The following is a 19,228-nucleotide window of genomic DNA, read 5'->3' as shown; positions in this document are numbered from 1 at the left end:
GCATGCTGTGTTATTTGTCTTAATTTAGAATCACAGATCCACGTGAGTAGTGAGGATCAAGTACATGCCAGTCAGAGACAGAGTCAATATGAAACACCAACCTTGATATCAGCTGCGTCTCATCGTTCATCTTTGGATTCAGGTAGTGTATCATTTATTACTATTCCCCCCACTATATGTATCACTGTGTTTGTCCTAGACCCCTATTGCAGATTATGTAATCACTCTAGAACACTGCCGAGGGTCAAATTACATGGTTGGTGTACACAGGACCATGAAGTCCATGAAATGCAACTATACCACAGTAATTTGACTTCCAAAGCGGAGTTTAATGATGACATAGTGTTGGTGTTTTTATTGACCAAGATAACTGTTTTTTTTCCAATCAATTATTATATATTATGTACATAGTCATCGGTAATAATTAAGGGACTAAAACTACTCTAGTTTTTAGAACTGATGATGAACAGACTAAAACTACTCTAGTTTTTAGAACTGATGATGACAGACTAAAACTACTCTAGTTCTTAGAACTGATAAATGTATTGTAGTATTATTAACCAATAAACCTATTCTAAACAATAAGTGTCTTGCTATATTATATGCTTCTTTTTTTTTAAACCTAAGTACATGTTATATTATCTTTGGCTTCTGAAACTGAGCCTCATTTTCCCGTTCTTGCACGGTGAGCATTTGGTGAAATAACCAATCCCAGCATGCTTTGCAGCTTCCTTAAAAAGTTTGCTGACTACCAGCTGTTCTGTCCTCTTCCCTCACTCCCCCAGATCTGCATGTACGAGGTATGGGTAACGGCACTGTTCAATATGCTACAGTAGATGGTACGTACTTAACTGATGGCATTTCTCAATTATTATGTTGTTACCAAAAGAAACAATTTCCACTTGAATCGTTGTCATTTGAAGAAGAAGCATTGCCAATTTTGAATTCCAAATTGAAACAATGTTTTGCATTTTTTCATATTTTAGCTTGCCAATTAATTTCCCTTTTTGACCAGTTCATGCTTTACACAAAGTTACAAGTTATGGGGCCATTCAGAATAGCCCATTTAATTCTTCCCCAAATTGTGGGTTGGTAACTTAAAAAAAGGAACTGGTTGATATATCTTCTTTTCTTACATATCTAGTTGCTGGTACTGCCCCAGGTAGCTAATAGTAACGCAGCTTCCTTAATTAAAGCCTTAATAATCAGCTACAGAGAATGGTTTGAGTTATTGTTGAACTTTTTGACAATTTCCACCATCCACCAACGTCAGTGTCAGGACCTCTGTCATGGTCGCCATTTTGGGAGTCAAATTGTACACGTAAATAATCATGGTATTTGGTATATCCCACGAGACTTTCAATACACTGTTTAACAGGCATTGACATTGACTCCCAAAATGGCGCATTCAAGATGATGTTTGGTGATATGGGTCATTAGTTTATCCGCTATTGTTGAACATTTTGTATGAATGTGAGTCATTGAGAAACTTCTTTAGAGTGATGCCGTTGTGACATTTTCTATGTCTCAGAAATGCATACAGCTAGAAAGAAAAGCAACATGCGACAATCAGGACATCATGATGCAGGTATCAATCTCTTCATCATCATCATCATCTTAGAAATGTAGTCTTTATACCATCTTAGATATTTGTCATCATAGTCACCTGCATGCATCATGTTTAGTTATCACAACACACACAATTTAGACTACTCATCATTCTTCTATTTCTTACTCTCTCTTTCAACTAAGTTGAGTATTTTTTATTTATTCCACATATTCAACAACATTTTCCCTTGAATCAACAGTGTCCTTCTTAACTGGAACCAAATAACTTGACAATGTCAAAAAATTATAAAAAAAGGCTAAATGGGATGCACAACTAAAGTTTCCCTACCCATCTGAAGACCGACGCTAATACTTTCAGTGGCCACTAGTTTTTGCAAATATCACCTCTTGTCAAGACTTGCTGAAGGGAATACTTCTCCTCCATTTCTATGTATCAAGAACTCACTGTTTGCTGGCTGCAAAAATAGTTTGCTTCAATCATCAATTTGAATTAGTTACCACCTTGGTCATTTCATCAGCCATAGGAAATACTGCTCACTCTCGTATTTAGGTGACATTGATTCATGCTATTAACATTGAGCATCAGGAGGGTTTGGGGGAATGTGTGCACCCATTTAAATGTTTCAGTTGTCAAAATTATTTTAGAACTAACCTTCAAAAACAGTTTTGTGTCTTGATGAGTGCTAAGAATTGTTGTCAGCAATGTTTTTAGCTGAGTTTTGTCCCTGATCACTTTTCTCTCAGATTTATGTGTTTCAAAGCAAAATCAAATTTAAGTTGTTAGGTTGCTAAAGTTTGAAGGAATACAAAAACAAAGTAACAACTGAGCATTGTGAAAATAGAATTAGCTGTTGAAAATTGCTTACCAACCAAAAGGACAAAATGGTTTAAGAGCACAAAAAATATTTAATGGCAGACTCTTGAGCAATTTGGAAGGTATTTTTGGCACTTATAAATTAATGATGTTGTCAGTGTTGTCCAGATTAAACATGTTTGGACTTGATTGTTGAATTAAATAATGAATATTGCATTTTTATCTGGACAGCTGGTATTCAACCGAATGTTTCTCATATTAATAGATGGGCTAATCAAGCTGCTGCCTACAAACGCGCAGGTATGAGGGCGCAAGGAAATTAACTTCCCTCGATAAATAATTCCTGGTTATGTGATCCCAGGTATACTAAACCTACACCTTAACATATAAGGGTGATCAAATTGGTCTTTACAAACATGGTTTACTAAACTACTCATTAAAAATTCACTGAAACAGGAGTGATGATACAAAAATGAACTGAAACATGAACAATTATATTACCAAACTCATGATGGTCATCGTTGCCACTGCCAAAAGGTTTTCTTCAAACACAAATTATAATATTTTACACCAGTAAATCTTCAAGGGCTAATTAGAAGATTTAATTGCACATGTGTATTTTCGTGAAACCCTGAATTTGTTTTTATCATGACACAGAAAGCACTCAATGAATACAGAATGATCACATATCAGTTTATACATAATTGTTTGTTGTTGTTATCACAGTGTTTTAACACATTAGGATACACATTAAATCACAGCTTTTTTCTCCTTCTGCAACCAGCATCTCAAATGCAAAGTATCCAGGTATTCTCATTTAGAAAATCAAACCTGTTTTATTGTTTGTTCTTTTTTTTCAATAAATTTTAGAGACATCATTCGATCACATAGCGACATAGCATCAGAAAAAGATAGATTATTCAAGAAATCCTTTAGACCTTGTATTCCTAAACTGTACTAACCTAACTATTGTACTGATTTTCTCTGCACACATTATAGTCACTAGGGGCTCAACTAACGTCCACCACCGGTCAGCCCTGTCCCAGCATGCCACCCCCTCCCCACCATACCCCTCTTCCTATCAGCATAATGCCCGTAGGCATGGTGGTCGGAGCCCATCCTTACCAGAAACAGACGCTAATTTTGATTCAATGCCGCTGGGATTTTCAGCTGAAGATTTTACTTGGCAGCGAGGTAGATAATTTAGTGTGTAGTTATTAACAAAAAACCAGTCTATGCTTAACCAGTTTTAAAACAGATGCAATGTTGGGTTCAACAAATTGAAAACAACTTCTATATCTTTAGAACCTCCAGAAACAAAGGATCAATATTGTAGTAAACTAAAAGCATTGTTAAGCTTGGTTGGTTGGTTACTTGGGTCTTTTCCAAACCTTGGCTCATGCTCACAATCCAGGCTCTGTTTGATGTAAGCGGACCATGCCAAGTGCTCCAAAATTGATGACAGAGCCTGAGCATAAATCTAGGTTTGGAAAAGGCCCTTTGATTGAAACTAATGGTTTGCTCTAACTCTAACTCTTGTCAAATATTTTGTTTCACTCCAGAATATCATAAAACTGTCCTGACACTAACTATTCCAGAAGCAAACAGCTATTAACCTTTGCTTGTTAACCTAATATGTTTTCATGTTTTACACAGTAATGTTTGTACCTATTTATTATGTTTGCCTTGTATGTTGTAATGAGTCTAAATCTGAACTAGGTGTCAAACTTATTCTTAGTTTACTTCTGTAATTATCATGGTAGAACATGTATGCTTGTGTTTTTGGTGTAAGAGTTTTACTAACATTTCAAACAGTAGATTGAATCAAATGTCTCAGACACATGCACTAGATTGAGGTAGGCCTACGCTAAATAGTCAAAGTAATTATACAATATCTCTCTTATTGTTGTCATGTTTGTGTTTATGTCCAATGTGTGTGATGTATTTTTGACCTGATCTTAACAGCTCGTCCTGTCACGTTGTCTTCTTCACCTCGCATGGAGAACCTTTCTGAGTTTGTGACTCAATCAGAGGTTCATAGCAGTTCAGGTAGAGTTTATTCCTCTAAGTTAGGAATATAATAGTCAAATCATTGTTCCCACCCAGACATACATGTATTCATAGTTAGTTACAGGCCTGATACTTCACAAAAACAACACCCCCACCCCAGGGGCCCAATTTCATAGCAATGCTTAAGCACATAAAGTAGCTAAGCACAACAAAGATTACTAGATAAAGGTTACTTTCCAAAATTACAATGAGTTGTGTTCCATCTATAACTGGTATCCTGCTATTGTTTTGCTCAGCAGAGTTTAAGCAATATTTTCTGCTTGAGGCGTATTATGAAATTAGGCCCTTTGGAATATTCCTGTAGACATGTAGACTTCCTCATAGAGATGCCATTTATTGTAGAAAAACTGCCTGACCCTTATACAAGAACAAAATATCTGTAACTCAGCCTTCCAAATAGAGGGACTTATCTGGACTCATTAAAGATTAGTTTTCACATACATTTTGTTTGCTTTTAATAATCGCATGCAAAGATTACTATTGGAAAGAACTGTCCAGGTAGTTAAATTTCTGGGGTCACTTAGTGTAATCGTCTTTGAGATTTGAAATTAAATATAGCAACATTTTAAATCTTAATATTACATGTTGTTTGGTAGGTGTAGATAAATCAGTTGGATGAACTTATGAACTTGGGTACAAACTTGTTCAAAAAGTAAACATATTATACTCAACATTGGTGAGATTGAAAACATTATGTTCCCATAATTTTCACAGTATGAACAGGATCATGATGAAAAACCTCCTGTGAAATAGTTTTTGCTTGAAAGTTTTCAACAAATTAGTTTAACAATTAGTTTTTAACTCACAAGTTCAAAACCCATGTTTGAAAGCAGTGAAGACACATGTTTTTCCACTATTTTCTCATGACTGTGATGACCGATAGATCTTAAAATTTCACAGGTTTGTCATTTCATGTATATGTTGGGTCAAATACTGTTCTCTGACTATTACCAATGTTGTCTGCACGCTTTAAGCTAATTGGTACCTGTGAGATTTATTCTAATTAAGCTATCGGTTACCAATGTCTCTGTCCAAACAGTTTCAGCAGCCAAACCATCTACCTCGGAGTACCAGTCTGACTCCTTGATTCATTCAGAGATTCAGAATGATGATGTTATCAATTCAGATGAAGGTATTGACGTCAAGCTAGCATGGCTTTAGAATTCAGTGGAACAAGTTGCTTGCGCCAATTTTTAAAATTAGAAATTTGCTTGTAGTGTTTGTAGATACAGAATTGTAGAAAAACACCTTCTTTTATGTGATATTTTCAACTTCAGAAGATTCAATAGTTTGCCAAATATTGCCGCCAGATTAGGAGGCAAAGTATGTAGATCAACAAAAAAGCTAAAAGAGTCAATTAAAGTGCAGGTTAAATAATAGAAATGGGATAACAGATGAATAAAATAATTAAGTAATGATAACTAATTTGTATCGTATTTGAATTTGTCAGATAAGAGATGGAAGGAGGATACATGCTGCTACTGAATTCCAAAATGTATTCACCTGCTATTACCTGTTCTGGTAAACAATCGTTAGAGTCTCAAACTTCATTAAACAAAAAACCTCATAGAAGTTGATGGGGGTGTAGTCTATAGACTTCCTCTGCACATTCAAACATCTAGTTCCATAAATAACTTCCAAACTTAGTTTTAATTAAAAGAGAATTTGATGTCAAGTCTTTGTCGCTCAGTGTAGTTGTACTGCATTGTAATTTCTTGTTTTTAGTAATTGTTTAGAGTAGTAATTATTAGTGTTTGATATGTTTTTCAAATAATGTGAACTATTTAGATTTAGTAGCCCTTTGAATTCATTTTTGTTTCTGTCTCTTATTAATTTTAACCTTATCTTTGCCTCACTTAATCCTACTAACAATAACATAGATACCAGAGTTGATCCAAAGCAATATTGCCTTCTATTGTTGCACATGTTTGCTTCATCTCTGTTCATTTCAATTATCATCAAGTCATTAACATTAACTACTAATACTGAAATAGCTCAACCATAAGCAGTCACTCCACACGAATAATAATGACATTTATTGGTTTACTTCTACTTTGCTATTGAGTACATAATTATAAGGTTTTTACCCTTACACCGATGTGTAATAAGCACTTTATACTAAGCTATTTTAATATATAAAAAATATAAAAAATAACTTATAAAAGCTTGAAAAGAGAAAAACCAACACGCACATGATTCCTTTATTTGTTGGCAAGCCTTCTCATTTCATTCATTTTTTTGATCTGAAGATTATTTCTGTTTTAAAATCATTTTAAAGGTTTGTAAGCTCTTCATGTTATGACACAATTGTCAGGCTGTAGCAACTTAATAGGAAAGGGACACTTCTAATACTGCCATATTATTTGACTGACTTTTATTAACTCACATTTTTAGTGTCAAGGATGGGTCTCTAGGTAGACAGTCAATGTTTTGAACAAGAAAGAAACGAATTATCGGTTGCAAACTGCTTACCAACTGAGTTGACCCTTGCAGAGTCATGTTCAAAGGCTAGCAGAAGACTCTGCCAGGGTCAAGTTAACTTTTTTTGCAGTCAATGTTTTAAAAACATTATCCTGTACAATAACCTGTATTTTCAAACGAGCCCATCTTAACTTCTCAATACCTGCTTCTTATTATTTACAGCTGGTCGTACCTCACCACGCTATGCCACATGGGGTGCTAAAGCCAACCTCAATGATCAACAAAAGTCCAGCAGTGTCAACTACAACTCAACCAACATCCACGTTGAGGACATAAGGAACAACTACACTGCTAATGATAGTTTCTCCACACTGCGTGGTAATGGGCACCAGGGAAGCAGTGGAGAGGCCTATAACACAATGGATAGACAGGCATCTCATAACAACGCTTACTCTGCTGATAATCAGATCATTACGTTCCCAGAGACGGCTGGCGGACCTCAACCCTTCACTATCACCTTTGAAGAGACGACTACTTCCCATAATGTGGAGAAGTCTGTACCTTTACCGGATGGCACAAACTTCAAGACGTCTTCCAGTCATCAAACCTTTGCTAAATCTTACAGCACCTCAGATGCATCTCAAGATCAGAATCTTCAAGCAATGTTACAAGGAGGATTGGAGAATGGACCTCTGGCAATAGAAATACCCAATTCTAATAACACCCTACCAGGTAGAAAATTACTTCAAACGTATTTTTGTATTGGTTGTTTTTCTAAAACTCTAATAATTATTCTAAACAACATGTGCATAATATTGAAATGTTTGAGATATATTTGAAATATATGAGAACTGTACAACTGTTCTGCTGCATTAAAGACGAATACAGCGCACATCAAAAACACCTCTTCTTTCAAAAAGAAGTTAAAACATGGTTGTCTCTTTTTTTGTTTTATTCATTATTATTTTACTTAGATGCCACTCATGGTATTGGGGCTACAAAGAAGAGAACATTTGTTATGCTCTTTGAAGCTGGCATACCATTTTCAACACTAAGTTTACTTTGTTTGTGTCCTCTCCAGCCATTACCGCTGCTCCTATGTTCCGTTCCGGTAGTTTCAACCCCATCCCTCAGGACAGTCCTTCCTCCATTGCATCTCATGCTAATAGCCGCTCTCCTCCAATGACCAACTACAACTTCACCAACTCAGAAAACAACTCATCTCAAACGCAATCTAGCGGTTACACCAGCGCTGGTAACACAAGAGGACGTGCTTCAAGTATTGGTGCATCATCTATTGATAGTATGGGTTATCGGGGAAGGCGTGGCTCAGAAAATTACAACAGTGAATATAAGAGCAGTGTACAGGGGACTTCGCCGATAAACATCCCCCCGCCAAACCCAACCTCTGCATATTCTTCAAGCTTCCAAGACTATGCTTCTTTGAGAAGGGAAGAAACTGACAAGGGATATGGATTGGGTCGATCAGCATCTGACCTCTACAATGGGTCATCTGGTATTGGGCTGAGCAAACCTAGAGCAGGATTCAACACCATTGACCGCTCAGCTGGATTCAGTACTGACAGTGCTTATGGAAGTCCAACTCATGGTTCTGGGTTCACACTCCCGAGCCGGACAGGTATGTACAGTTTCTTATTGATAACAAGTCCTTTCCTAATAGATGCTAAATTTGCATCAAACTGAAGAATATTACTTTTACCCTTACAGTGGTGTGTGTAATTAATGTATACTCATTACTTTCCCGAGTTATGTGAAAAAAATCACAGGCGTAACACTCAAAGTCCTTTCCTTTGGAACCTATTTGCCTTCTTCTGTTCATGCTGTTTGATATAGGCTGTTTGTTTTTTTACTTTAGTTTGAAAAATGCAGTCAACAAAACTTAGTCACTTATTTTTAGTTCCAAACATGCTTTGCTTGAAACTAAGTAGTTTCTATCAATAGTACTATCAACTGTCTTATATTTCAAACTACAACTGAATGATTTCATTTCTTTGCTATTTGAAGGTGGTTTGACCGTGCCAGAGTACCGCCCCAGCAACTCTTACCAATCCAGTGCTTTCCAGAACTCTTCCGAATCTCAATCTTTTGGTTCCTATGGTAACGGTCAGCGTTCTGGTAGCCAATCTCAAGTCTCCTACAATAATAACAATGCCTCAATACCTAGACAGGTGGTAGAGGTTGATCATGCTGAAGTACAAACACCAGAGAGGTTTACAAGCAAATCAGGTGAGTTTATCTGTAGGAATTCCATTGCTAGCATCGGCAGTCTTGAATTGAGTCCTTGAGTCAGAGTGAAAACTTCAAAACATGATACAGCTTGGTCCTTAGCCTGGTACTTCCCTCTTGCAGTTATAAGACTGTAACTTTGGCTAAAGCCTCGATCCTGTATATATGTAGATGAGTCAACTGTAAATCATTATTTATTAGTCGCCTGAATAAGCTTTTTTTAACAACTGTTTTTCTTGATTCATCTTGAAACATCAGACTACACCAGCTCTTTTCAGAGCCAACAATCCCCCAAAATAGATTTTACACATGGTTGTACCCGCAAGTTTACTGTTTACCTTCTTACGTATAGTAACTTCTTAATTAATCTCCAATGAAAAACACTGAGAGTTTCTAAACTTCTTGCCCGATCCAGATCTCTTGCAGTCATCTTCCTACACATCACCTAGCATTCCAGAATTCACAGCTAGACCGCTAAGACGCTCGATGTCTGTCGATCATGAATTCGGTCTTGAGAATAGCGATAATTTCTGGAACAGCGGCAGTAATACTAACCTCCTCTCAAGTTATCATCGAGAGACAAAAGAATCAAGAGAAAGTACCCGAGGGGTTGATTCTGGTGCTTCAGAGTCACAACGAGGGCGCTCTCGCTTCGTTGGGGAAAACACCTACGGAGGAGTCAGCTCAAGATCTCGGTCACTTGATAGGTTTGGGGAACGTGAAGGTAATCCGCAATTATCGCGTGTTGATTATCTCTGATGTATGTCAGAGAAGCAACAAACTTAATGGACACTGGTGATTGGTTCAATAATGTTAACCATCTCTTCTTTCTGTTCTTCTTGCAGTGCTCAAAGTTTCTTCAAAACTAATTCCTTTTTATGAGGTGTTTTTTTATCAGCTCTTTTGTTATAATGATTGTTTTTGTAAATTTAATTGCTACTGACTATATCTTGGGTACTATTTCTTTTGTTAATTCAAAATATTTGTATTTACTGCTGTGTTTTCCAGTTAATTAACTAACTCTTTTTGACTGCTTTTTCTCATTGCAAAATATTATTTCCTTTTGCAGGTCTACATAATGGTGGTGGTGTATTCTAATTGCTAACAATGAATCTCTCTTGTCCTTAATATCTTCTTTCTTTCAAACTTTGTAGACCTTTTCTACAGATGTGTATTGCTGATGATGAGACTTCCTTGCTTTCCCCAAAACAATAGTGCAATATAAACAGTCAGGCCTGAGGGTATTCATGCAAGTCATATGAAGCCATGTTTAAAATGCCACATCTGTTTATTCTCATACTATTGTAATGAGTTATGTTCAATTAGTGTCATTTGAGGTTACACAATTGGTGTGCCCCACAATGCATTGTGTTGTCATATAAAGAACTCACAGTTTTTTTGCATTTTATAAGTTTCCTCATTTTATGCATGAAAAAAATTGAATAAAGTACTCTCTGTATGTTATGCACTCCAGAAAAATTGTCACGACCTCAAATCAACAAGAACAATCCACAAAACCGTAAGAAACATTTAGTTCATGTGCATGATGCCTCGTGGTAAAAAAACAAAGCAAAAAACAAACACCCCAAAACCCCAACCCACAAAGACAAGCAAACAATTGTCCATTTATCTTTGTTTCCCTTCTCAAACTTCCTCCTGATATGGGGTCATCTTGGCTTAGAGTTAGCTTGAAATAACACCCAAAAAAATTAGAGCTTGTGTTTTTGTAGTGAAATTGTGCATGACAAAGATTGACATTGCATCGTGCTAGGGTAGGCTTGTCATCACCCACAAACCTCAAGCCCTTTTCTTTGCTGCATACTGTAATGGTAAACTAATCTCTTCAATACTAATATTTGCGTGGTTTACAGAACGTCACATGTCACCCGTTGGAGGTTATGATTATCACGCATCGTCCCCACGACAGCATCAAATGGATCGTCCCGCTTACATGTATAACACCAACACAACATCATCAGGTACCATGGAAACCAGACTATTACATACCTCCAGTCTAAGTTCATAGAACCTTCCCCTAAGGCCAAATTGTTAATTTTAAGCTGTATTTTCCAGCTTTCTGTTCATGGCAGTAAATCTCTGTCTTCTGAAGAAACTCTTTCTAGTAAATATTCAAAAATATAAGTACACTCGACTGTTTACAAAAAGACGCTATAAAATATTCTATGAATGAGTGTGTTTTTGTTTTGTTTAATCTGCAATGAATTTTAAATCTGCACAGTTTGATGCCTGGTTTTTATTTATCATGAAATCCTCACACCGATTTACTTGAAGTTTAAATTGAAGAGATTGTGATTGAGATTAACCGTGTTTCCTAACAATACACTTTTGAAGCGTTTGGATACAAACTTTGCACTGTTCCAACTTTTATGCTAATTTTGTTATGCACTTGTTTTTGCTTTCTTGAGCTTATCTTTGCTTTCCTAGTATTATTGCTAAATCTTATCTGAAGCCAGTGTTAATCCCTGTTTATACTTCCTGCAAATGCAAATTCGGAACAAATTTTAACGTTCCAGCTCTGCAAATATTTTGCAGGAGTTGAACACAACTCAACTTTTTAGAATTATTTGTTGCGAATTTGTGACGTCAAAATACGTATCGCATTTGCATTGGTAGGAAGTATGAACCAGGTTTTAGACTCTGAGCTCTCTTTCTGATCAAATAATACAATCATTCTTGGTTGAGGGTTTTTCTTCTGACTGTAGCTCATTTCTTTCAAACTCTCTCAGGTTACCATAGCGATACTAACACAACAAGTTCCCATGATGATGGTTCGAGTACCCAAGGTTCGACATCCAGGGCTGGGAACCCACTTTCAAGTTTTAGTGTCCCTGGCCCACCTCCTAACTACCAAGCTGCAAGAGGTGATAGTTACAAAGAGTCTTTTAATCTTCGGCTATGGCCATTTTCCGAAATCCACGGCTTCGGCACCAGAATGGGCTTAGGCTAGCTTGGCCCTGTGGTTTGTTCATGTTTTGCATATGCACTCAGGGCTTCAGATGAGAGGACTGAGCCAGAAGCCGAATCCAAAAGCTGAAGCCGTGGTTTTCAAAAGGGCTGATGACTCATTCTACAGCATTCTTTCAAGAGCCAACAGATTTTTATTTTTATGAATTTCAAACCAAATATGTTCCAAACTTCTTTTGTTGTTAAGAATCTTGTTAAAATTCAGTCTTACACCATGAGCAACAATTCCCTTGACGTGCTGATGATTTTTATTATCAAAGGTTTTCTTTGATTAATAATTGTTACAATTCAATTATCTTAATCATGTCCAGCATGATGTAATATCATCCGGTGGATAACATAGTAACATGTTAATCCAATGTTTGTTGTGTATGAAGATAAATTACATTTCAAGCTTTCCTATATTGATGTAATATTTGTATGTATTTATGCTCTTATCAACAAACATATAAAGACAGTCAAAGTGGTGGAACTAAAAGCTGCTAAGTATTGAGGTATATTTTAATTTTGGATTACAAAACCTGTTGATCAGAAACTTCAGTTTGCCTGTATTAGGTCTTTACATCAATGTTATTTTCTGATTTCAGTTAAGATTCAAGCCCCAAGCTACAGTCCCTTGAAGCGTAACGCCCAGCCTGGTGTGGCTAGAGTACGAGCTCAACCATTGCCCGTTGTCACCCCTAGAGCTCCTGATGTGACGTACAGAGGTGTTGGTGATGGTACTAGCCCAGGGGTGAGTTTATATCAGGAGGTAAATAAACAATAAGATTATATCAATTAATCATACATTGGTGTGTTAGGTTTGAATAATGTCTGGTACATAGACTTGTTCAGTCACAAGTGAATGCTTTATTGGAAATCCTCAGACTGAATCAAGTGTTACTATGTCACATGGCAAGCCCAATTTCATAAAGCTGTTTAGCAGAAAATACTGCTAAGAAGTGTTTTCACTAAGCAAAAATTTAGTTAGGCTAGGAAACAAAAAGCTTGTTCAAACTATGTGATGTAGCAATAGTATTTTTAATCTGAGGAATTCAAATTGAGCATTTATTACAGACCAGGCAAGTCAAAGTTCCAGACATTTATATTTAACTCGCAAATGGCTTTATGGGTGATAAAATAAAGATATTAGTATTAACTTAATACTAGCTTAATTGAATCACAGTGATCATGCTTTCTTTTATTTAGTCTAACTGTTTGCCGTTTAGGTTGACCATGTACAACATGATTCATTTTAAATATGATTGTGTAAAAATTTGACACAAGTGTGCTGAGTATTCTATAAGCACCATACAAGCATTTGAACAAGTGTACAGGCAAATCAGACACTCTCTGGAGCCATTAAGTTTGTTTGTGAGGATATCCGTACCAGGGTTTAGAGACGTGAAGGTACCATCAATTCGCTGCACTGCTCATAATACCAAGGATGGGTCCATACAGATGTGTAACAAACATTCAGCTGACATTATTGACAAACTGACATCCTTTTTATTTCCTGTACAGTCGACCAATCGCTCCTTCAGTACTGAAGATCTTAATACTGAAATGTTGAACCTTGAGGGACTGATGAAGGACCTGAACGCTATCACAGCATCGGAACTACAGAGTTAAAGAACCCCCCCCCCCCCCATCCCCAAACTCTTTCCTAATCTATAATCTGTATAAAGAAAACCGCATCTTGTTTTCATCTTGTGAATTAATCAAATAAATGTGGTTTAATAATGTTGGGATGACCAATTTTGATGGATTTTTAGGTAAAAAGGAGGATGAGGATTTTGTATGATGATATTTGCTTGTATAATAGAGAGCTGTTAACTGTAATCTATAGAAGTTTGTCTCGGATGTGTGTGTGGGGAAAATTTGTTGGCAGTTCTGGTGACAAACTAAAAGCAAGAAATAGGATATGTTGCCTTAATGATGGTTTAGACACCGATCACATGCTGCAATAATTGTTATTTGCCAAATTGTGATTGAGAAATGGGTGGCTTGTGACAACAATGTGAAGTTAAACATCACAGCGTTAGATAAAAGTATCAAAGATACACATGACTAGCTTTGGAGCAAACTTATGATTCATTAGATGCAAGAGGTCATTGAGGGTTAACCTCAAGTCATGACCTTTGACCGTTTCAGAGTAGTGACAATTTGTAAGACTTAAAAGTAATGCACTCTTGGTGTTTATGTAATCGCACTCTCTTTTGTTGTACTGTGAAGCAGTTTAAATTATCTGCAATTTCAAGTTTTACCTAAGAACTTCGTACCAATTCCTGCATCAAGGGGGTGAAACAGACACCGCAGAGTGTTTTTATGTTAAATTTTGAAAAGAAGAAAGAAAAACATTCACATTGACAGAGTAGACTTACATTGGGCAGCCCCTTTGGTTGACAGAAACGTTACTTGCCTGGCATTGGCGTTACACAACTATAAAAGGCTCATAGAAAGTTGTAGGCCCAATATTAACTAAGATAATGATTAGTTTAGTGTCAGGCTCTATCAAAATCTTTGGTCTATTTGTGATTGTCAAAGGTCACAAAAATAACATCTTATCAACAAGAAAAAATTAATGATGAAGAAACCTTTTTGAAGTCTAGGTTTGATACATGTCTTTTTGAAAAATGTAAATTGATCAATTTTGATAAAATGCCTAGAGTTTAGTTTTTGTTGTGGACAATTTTTTTTACAACAAAAACAAAAGAGTTGTGATTTTAGCTGTATATTTTAATAAAAGGGACCTGCTGGGGCTAACAAATCAATAATAATAATAATAATGCAGTAGTATTGGTATATAGTAGCAATTAATTCATCATAAATTCACACATTTTTTACAAGTTAATGTACACATATTTCTCCCATTATTTTGTTGGTGCTGTTTTTAAAAAATTATAACGAATGAGAAAAAAAATGAGGGTGTTAAAATGTACACTAATGAATGGGTATTTGGCCCCTCAAAAAACAGGTATACATTGTATGCTTAATATAATGTTGTTCTATATTTAGCACATTATTCTTTGAGTCATTCAACATCCCCTGTATCAAACATAGGATCTCTTGAAATAACTGTATAGCGCCCTCTAGTGCTAAACAAAGGTTATTAAAGGAAGTTTTAGTGCAGTTATTTTTATTAAACTTGAAACCAATAATTCTCAGTGACGAGAAGTTGGTTTTCTTATACTTGCCATGGTGATTTCAAAGATTCTAGAGTTTCAGTTCTAATAGTTCAGTCTTAGATAACTTTATAGACTAGGAATATAAGTTTCTGAAACTGACGGAGATAAATATTTCTTTTTTTTATTTTGTGCAAGGTTCATCTTGTTTAAAATGCCATCACTACAGTGTATTTCAGATTGATGTAAAAAGTATACCTGGCTCCTTTGATGACCAAGTATTAATATTTGTACTTAAACTTTACTTAGTTGAATACCATTTACTGAAAGTTCTTTTTTTTTTAAGGTTAAGCCCAGCATTTTATATATTTTTTATACTAAATTATTTGCTTGTTTTGTAACTGTATGGTGCATCAGTGCATTTGTAAAATTAACCTATATATAAGAGGTGGTGGGTAATGCAAAGTAATACCCATAACATTTTTATAGGTAAACAGTTTTTGTTGATTTGGGGGTTTGGTTTGGGTTTTTCCCTTATACCACTGAAAATGTGACAAAATTATAGACGGAAATTCACAGTAGTTTCCTTTTAAAGATGAGGACATTTGTTAATATTGACAATTGTACCTTTACAAATTATTGCAAAAATGCAGAATGTAATATAAATGAGATAACAATACTTACTTACATGCTAACGTTCTTACACTGTTCAAAGCTTCAGAAACTTGCTTGTTTTATAAATAAGAAATTAAATCAGTTGCTTTGCTACTTATTCAAACTTAGGGAGAGGGTTTTTTAGCTTTGTAAATACCACCTGCACTAGTCAGAAGTGCAAATGTTAAATGTATGACAAATTCTTGATAGAATTTAAGATGTTTTTATTTTACAATTCATATGAGTGACAGACTGAGATGTGGTGGATGGAAGATTTAAACGCTGTACAGGAATAAATAGCATGGTTGAGGATCATGGATAACTAGTTGAGGTTTTTTCTCATCACCACAGTTTTGATCAAAATGGTAAAGCTTGATTATTACAGAAAGATCATTGTTGTATATTTGATGACTGATCAGTGTGGTTGTTTATTGACGAGACTGTACTAGTTGGTTATTTTAAAAACATGCACTCATTCCTTTTATAGATCAATTGTTGGATTTTTTTTTAAACTAACTTATTGCATAATGTTTTAGAGTATTTTTTTTTTCAGTGCAAGGAATATTAATGGTAATACTTCGCTTAATACACTTTGTGTAAAAAGGCTTTTTCTAATACGCTTTTTGGCAAAATGTTTTCTTTGTGCAAGAATTGTTGACATACTTTGTTATGGTGTACTTCTATTTATTATTAAAGTAACTCTGTATAGAGTACAGTGGCAAGTATAAAATGTAGGTATAATACGCGCTGGCATAAACTTATCTTGAGAAATAAACATGTAGTTCAACTCAAAGTGATTGTCTTCTAGGTCTATATTAGAGAGATATACTGATAGGCTCAATATTGATTCAAATAATAAAAAAAGACCTTATAATGCAATGGTTGAATGCAACTTTTACCAAATTGGCCTTAAATCCTAACATTTTGATGGTACTTAAAAGTAAAGTTTAACGGTAAATTTCAAAAGTTTTCAGGGGGGTCAAAAAAACAAAGATGATAGTAGATTTTTGTGGATAATATCAAGAAGCGTAGAGGTTTCATGAAAGATTGTATTTGAACATTATACTTTACACTCTGGCACGTATTGCACAAGGGTGACCCACAAATAGGAAGATTGAATTCAAAACTATTTAAATCTTCACCTAAAGGTTAAGATACGTTGTACTTACGTTTAGCTTCTTTTTCATGAAATATTTTGAGACATAATAATCAAAGATTTGTAAAGAATTGAAGTTGAGATCGACTGAAACATCAGAGTGGGCCAAGAAGTTTAACAAGTTCATTGATTGTGCCATTGTCTTTCCAAAAAAACTTCAGTTTTGAAGAAGTATTAAAAGGGTACCCGGTAATGTACTTGAAAAGGTGATAAGTTTACTTAAACACGTTTATTTGCTAGTTTCATGACAATTTTAGCAGAAAATAGATCTGTAAAAGTATGATTTGACACTTCATTTCGTGACTCCTTATGTTGTCATCTTTGCCTTTAAAGTTGACTGATTCCTGTGACGTTTTTTTGGTTTTTACCAACCCATAGTTTGGATATACAATCATTGGATACTACAGTACAGTACTTAATGCAGTAAACTAACTGTATAAATTTAATTATTAGTGTAAATAGCTTCAGGAGTCTAGGAACAGACCTTTATCATATGGCAGTCATCTCCTTAGTAAATACATGTAACCAGATTGTATAATAGTCTGGTTCCCAGCTGATTATTCTTGAATCAGTACATTGATATTTACAAAGATTGCCCAAGTGTTATTATCACAGCAAAAGCATATTAATTAGCAACTCAATGTTTCGATCAGTATGCTCATTTTGGGTTTTCTTCCTTAATTTGTATCTATACTTGATCAAATTAATTCATCAAGATAGGTTAGTGTTAAGTTTTCAAAGCACAACCAATAAACATTTAATCTGTTGGAGATGAGAGTAAAGATGGCTGCATTTGATAAAGGTTCTGGGTGATACCCATAGCATACCTTGTCTGTCTGCTTGGGATGTCATTCAAAACTCATGTACAAAACAATAATATTAATAATGATGTATGTTAATGAGTATCACAGCTTATTCTGTATGTGGGCTTAAGTTGGGTTTCATTCTGTAGTAAATTGTGGCATAATTTGGACAATAAAACTTAAGGTTTTTTATTTAAAAGACTGGTTTTGTTGTGGTTTGTTTTGTCATTGTTTTTTTGTCGAGGTGTTGCTTGAATGAAAAGTTTCCCATTTATTTAACATCTTTTGAAGCATTGAACCTTTTTCTACCCATGCTCTAGTCTGGAAGGGGGAAGTGTAGTATGTCCTTAACTTTACAGATGTTGTTAAAGTAAGATTACTAGATAAATAGTTCTAAATACCCAGATCAACAAGCCACATGAAAGAGCAACATGTTCATGCACAAACAGATGGACAGGCAACAAACAAACAATTCAAAACTTGACATGTACCGGTAAGCATTTTGATTTCTTTGGGGAGGGGGGATGTGTAAATAGGCCAGTGTAAATTATTGTATGCTGTGCTAGTGTTGGGAACTGAAACCTAAACAACTTGCTTGCAGCATTCTTGTAATATTCATAACAGTATTTGTAACCCTACAATCATGTACATGTAGGCATATAGACCTAACAAAAGTTACGAACAAGAAGGCACAACAAAACCATAAAGGATAAAAAGTATGTCAGGGTAATATCAAGGTCATATACAAACTTTTACAGTTGTAAACCTAAAATCTAAACCTTAGTATTTATTGCCCATCACCCATAGTAGAAAGGTCACTTAACTGACATTTTTATGGTGGTTGTTTGTTACTCCATGGGTTACTCGAGGGAGTCTATAACCTTACCCATGGAAGAAGGAATTTACCTTCATAGGTTTTCTTTTCCTTTCGAATCAACATCATTTGTCAAGGCTGTTCAATTTGGGAACGTGGTCTTCTTTTGGTTTTACTTTCGGCCACAAATAATGCCATTGGTTTCAAACAACTATATTTTTTAAAACAACAATTATTGTCATAATCAATTCATATGAGCATGAGATTTGTTTCTTCAAAATTTGTCATAAATTCAGTATAAAGTATAGATTGGATTTTATTCAACAAACTGAAAAAAAATATTTAATTTACTATATAGTTTGAACTGGTAAAGTTTTTTAGGCAGATTTTTAATTCAAAAATTCTGATACACTAGTCCTGAATGTATTCCCCAGTCCTCCATTGTTTCATTGGAGACAAATTCCACCTGTTTCTATAAAAGCGCATCACCCCCAAACACGGTTTATGTGGGCGAGACCAAAAAGTTTCTTAAAGGGGTGCTTTATTACAGTTATAAAAGGTCTGTATATGTCATACTAGATAATTGCATTT

The 19,228-nt window shown here is 35.3% G+C and overlaps 1 protein-coding gene across 14 annotated transcripts in view; it reads left to right on the top strand.

Moving 5' to 3' along the window:
* The window catches only part of LOC139937838 (uncharacterized), a 93,873-nt gene extending 75,849 nt beyond the window's left edge, over nucleotides 1-18,024 (top strand). For 4 of the 14 annotated variants that reach the window (XM_071933167.1, XM_071933173.1, XM_071933164.1 and 1 more), the window contains 14 exons: nucleotides 29-142; nucleotides 786-839; nucleotides 1,532-1,588; nucleotides 3,383-3,577; nucleotides 4,349-4,432; nucleotides 5,493-5,585; nucleotides 7,097-7,606; nucleotides 7,956-8,513; nucleotides 8,900-9,121; nucleotides 9,537-9,845; nucleotides 10,993-11,100; nucleotides 11,869-12,003; nucleotides 12,694-12,857; nucleotides 13,610-18,024. In XM_071933167.1, the coding sequence (XP_071789268.1) occupies nucleotides 29-142; nucleotides 786-839; nucleotides 1,532-1,588; nucleotides 3,383-3,577; nucleotides 4,349-4,432; nucleotides 5,493-5,585; nucleotides 7,097-7,606; nucleotides 7,956-8,513; nucleotides 8,900-9,121; nucleotides 9,537-9,845; nucleotides 10,993-11,100; nucleotides 11,869-12,003; nucleotides 12,694-12,857; nucleotides 13,610-13,717 (2,711 nt within the window). In that variant the 3' untranslated portion in view covers nucleotides 13,718-18,024. Of the gene's footprint in view, nucleotides 1-28; nucleotides 143-785; nucleotides 840-1,531; nucleotides 1,589-3,382; nucleotides 3,578-4,348; nucleotides 4,433-5,492; nucleotides 5,586-7,096; nucleotides 7,607-7,955; nucleotides 8,514-8,899; nucleotides 9,122-9,536; nucleotides 9,846-10,595; nucleotides 10,641-10,992; nucleotides 11,101-11,868; nucleotides 12,004-12,693; nucleotides 12,858-13,609 lie in introns of all 14 variants that reach the window. The other 10 variants (XM_071933163.1, XM_071933165.1, XM_071933169.1 and 7 more) reach the window with 10 other exon arrangements.
* The last annotated feature ends 1,204 nt before the right edge of the window (nucleotides 18,025-19,228 follow it).

This window comes from Asterias amurensis, chromosome 5 (assembly GCF_032118995.1).
Source record: "Asterias amurensis chromosome 5, ASM3211899v1".
Taxonomy (NCBI): domain Eukaryota; kingdom Metazoa; phylum Echinodermata; class Asteroidea; order Forcipulatida; family Asteriidae; genus Asterias; species Asterias amurensis.
The sequence above is the reverse complement of the archived record's forward strand: the minus strand, read 5'-3'. Positions and strand labels throughout refer to the sequence as shown.